At 37.7% G+C, this 3,883-nt stretch overlaps 1 protein-coding gene across 1 annotated transcript in view; it reads left to right on the top strand.

The window, feature by feature from the left end:
* Positions 1 to 293: 293 nt before the first annotated feature.
* Positions 294 to 3,883, top strand: part of FAAH2 (fatty acid amide hydrolase 2) — a gene marked incomplete at its 5' end in the record, with an annotated part of 178,555 nt that continues 174,965 nt past the window's right edge. The window contains one exon of the mRNA XM_011973665.1: positions 294 to 503. Coding sequence (XP_011829055.1) covers positions 294 to 503 — 210 coding nt within the window. The remainder of the gene's footprint in view (positions 504 to 3,883) is intronic.

Raw genomic sequence — 3,883 nt, 5'->3', positions numbered from 1 at the left:
GTTTCTGGGAGCCAGGAGCAAGTCCCAGTGAACAGTAGCCCTGTGCAGGGTTCCCAACTTCCTCCCCATTCAGCCCAGCATCTGTGTCTTCCCTCCATCCACCCTCAATGCCTTCTCTCTGAAGATCTGCTAGGATTGTGTCTTCCCAATGCCCCAACCAGTCTTCCCAATGCCCCAACCCTTTGTGGGAGATGTTCCTTCTGGCTACATCTAGTTGGCCATCTTGCCCCTCAGGAGAAAACAATTATTTTTATTTAATAACTTTTAAACATTACTTTCTGTGGCTCTTTTAGGAATGCCCAATTCTTCTGGACTCATGAACCGCCGTGATGCCATTTCCAAAACAGATGCCACTGTGGTGGCATTACTGAAGGAAGCTGGTGCCATTCCCCTTGGCATAACCAACTGTAGTGAGTTGTGTATGTGGTATGAATCCAGTAACAAGATCTATGGCCGATCAAACAACCCATATGATTTTCAGCATATTGTAGGTGGAAGTTCTGGTGAGTTGGACATTTTAGTAGGGCATCAAGAGCTGTGTTAACAATAATAATTATGAATTGTATTAATAAACCTGATACAGTATAGCATCTCTAACCTATAATAATGGATGCAAAAACCCAGGGTATGTGTGTGTTGATGGAGAAGAAATGGGAGTCATGTGAGAGCCTTGGTTAACTCTGATATTTTGAAGATAGATAGAGGAGAAGTAGCCAGCAAAGGGAATTGAGAACGAACTACAAGTGATGTAGATAGGAAACATCATAAAGTGTATAGAGACTAGAAAAAAAAGGTGTATGGAGACTAGAATTGACAAGACTTTTATTAAGCCTGAATGGATGCATACGTGGGTTAGCAAAATATGATGTTTAAACTTGTGGGTGCTAAAGCTACATAGACATTTGAGACTTCTTTTACTATATGACCTTAGTCACATGAAGTAGGTGCTCATTAAGTCAGTTTCCTTTGCTTGTAAGATGGCCATATTAAAGAAATCAGACTTGTAAGGTTACTGTGATGATTAAAAATTTAAGTGTGACTTCAGGTTTCCGGTCTAGCATATATGGGGTTTAGAAGTTTTTACTCCAATTCACACAATAAGAACAAAAGCTGAACAAACTAAAAATTAACAACCATTATTAGATTTATCAATATGCCGAGGTAATGGGAAAACCACTCTTCCCAAAACTGAATGAAAGACAGGCAGATACAAAGAATTGGAACTTGCTAGAACAGAAGCCTAGGAGCAGAAAATTTCAGGGGAACCAGCACAGCAGTAGAAAAACCTAAACTATAATTGATCACTTGCTGGAGGTTCATTTTGAAAAAGTTTAAGAGTCAAAATGTATGTGGTGGTCGGGTGGGGGGATCTTGGGGGCCTCACACAATTTCAAAAGTTTTACCTTCAGGAGCCCTACTGTGTTCCCAGGTGAAGATTGGAGAGAAATCTTCTCTTGCTTCTTGCACAGGGAGGGAAAAAGTAGCCATTTTGAAATACTACTTCCAAAGCCTACTGTTCTTCTAACAAGGAATTTCCTCAGAGAAACTATTTTTATCAGAACCTAACTTAGTAACGTTTTATAAGAAACTAATGGACTTGACCTAGGGGAAAGAAAATATCCAACTCCAGTCCTGTCTAGGTTTCCTGTCCTACTGAAGGGGTCAAAGCAGAATAAAATTGGGAAGCACATGTTAGGGTCACAGAGCAGGGGCACATGCTAACTAAATGACTGAGACCTAATCATATGATTATAAAATACTTCCTCTCCTTGCCTCCACACACCTTATCACTACACCAATAGGGATTTTCTATAATGGGGGTTCTATATAAACCAGAAGAACTGTACATCATAGGTGTTATTTAAGAAGTCTCTAGGGAAACTCAAAGACAACAGAGGAGGTGGAAACAATGGCACGAGTTGAAAATTTTACACCTGAAACCTATGGCTACAGCAGACAGTAAACACAGACTAACCCCTAGCCAGGGAAACATAAAACCTCACGTTAAAGGCCAAATACCCCCAGTTCTTTTATCTCAGTACATCATGTTTGGCTTTCAACAAAACGATTATAAGGCATACTAAAAGACAAAATCACAGTTCGAAAAGACAAAGCAAGCATCAAGATTAGCAATATGGCAGAGATATTGAGATTATCAGACTGAGAATTGAAACCATTTGTGATTAATATGTTAAGGGCCACAATGGAAAAAAATGGTCAACGTGCAAGCACAGATCTGTAATGTAAGAAGACAGATGGGAACTTCAAGAATCAAAAGCAAACGCTAGAAATAAAAAAGTTATAACAGAAATGAAGAACATCTTTGATGGGCTCATCAATATGTTGTATACAAAATAGGAAACCTTCAGTGATATGGAAGATCTGTCAACAAGAACTTCCAAAACTGAAAGTAAAGAGGAAAAAGAATGAAAAAGACAGAACAGACTATCTAATAATTTTATGATTACAAATGCATATAATACACATATATAATTGGAACACTAGGAAGAGAAGAAGGAGATTTTAAGAAACAACAATAAATGTTTGAGAAGAACTACACCTAGCATACTGTTTCATCCTTGGAAGATTAAAGAGAAAGAAAAAAATATTTAAAGAAGAAGGAAAAACATACCTTATCTATACAGGAGCAAAGATAGAATTATATTGGTATGTTCTTCAGAAACCATGCAAACAATAAGAGATGGGCATCCACTTTGGGAGGCCAAGGCAGGTGGATCACTTGAGGTTAGGAGCTCGATACCAGCTTGGCCAACATGTTGAATCCCCATCTCTACTAAAAATACAAAAATTAGCCAGGCCTGGCAGCAGGCGCCTGTAATACCAGCTACTCGGGAGCCTGCGGCAGGTGAATTGCTTGAACTCGAGAGGTGGAGGTTGCAGTGAGCTGAGATCATGCCACTGCACTCCAGCCTGAGTGACAGAAGGAGATTCCATCACACACACACACACACACACACACACACACACACACACACACGGGAGTCCAATATTTAAACCATTGAAAGAACCATCAACTTAAAATTCTGTCTAGCAGATCTATTCTTCAGAAATGAAAAAGAAATAACGATACTCTGAGACAAAGAAATATTGACAGAATTTGTTGACAGTGGAGCAATAGAGAAAGAATGTTAAAAGATGTTCTTCAGAGAGAGAGAAATAAAAGAATACAGGCCAAAAACCTGAATTCATGTAAAAAAAAAAAAAGAAAGAAAAAATTATTAGAGAAAGATTGAACAAAGTAAAATAAAGTATTTTAAAATTATTGATTGATCTAACATGTAATTGTTCAAAATAATAATGCCAAAAATGTATTGGGTGATTATAGCTTGTGTATCAGTGAAATGAATGACAACAATGTTATATGGGATGGGATAAAGGAATTGGGAATGTTCCTTTATAAGATAACTGCACTACTTGGGAGGTGGCAGAGTATCGTTTGAAGGAGACTTGAGTTAGTTCTAAATGTATATTGCAAACTCAAGGGCAAATATTAAATTTAAAAAAAGTATACTTTAAGTGGCAAGAGAGGAGAATAAATGGAAACATACAATATAGTCAGTTAAAATCAGAGACTTAGCCTCCCACACAGTAATAGTGGGAGAACTTAACACCCCACTGAAAATATTAGATAGACATTGAGACAGAAAATTAGCAAAGATAATCAACACCTGAACTTAGCTCTGGATCAAGTGGACCTGATAGATATCTACAGAACTCTCCACCCCCAAACAATGGAAAACATATTTTTTCTTTCTTTTTTTTTTTAATTATTTATTATTATTATACTTTAAGTTCTAGGGTACATGTGCATAACGTGCAGGTTTGTTACATATGTATACTTGTGCCATGTTGCTGTGCTGCA

Source organism: Mandrillus leucophaeus, unplaced genomic scaffold, assembly GCF_000951045.1.
Source record: "Mandrillus leucophaeus isolate KB7577 unplaced genomic scaffold, Mleu.le_1.0 Scaffold1390, whole genome shotgun sequence".
NCBI lineage: Eukaryota > Metazoa > Chordata > Mammalia > Primates > Cercopithecidae > Mandrillus > Mandrillus leucophaeus.
Note: the sequence above shows the minus strand (reverse complement) of the source record. Positions and strands in the feature narration are given on the sequence as shown.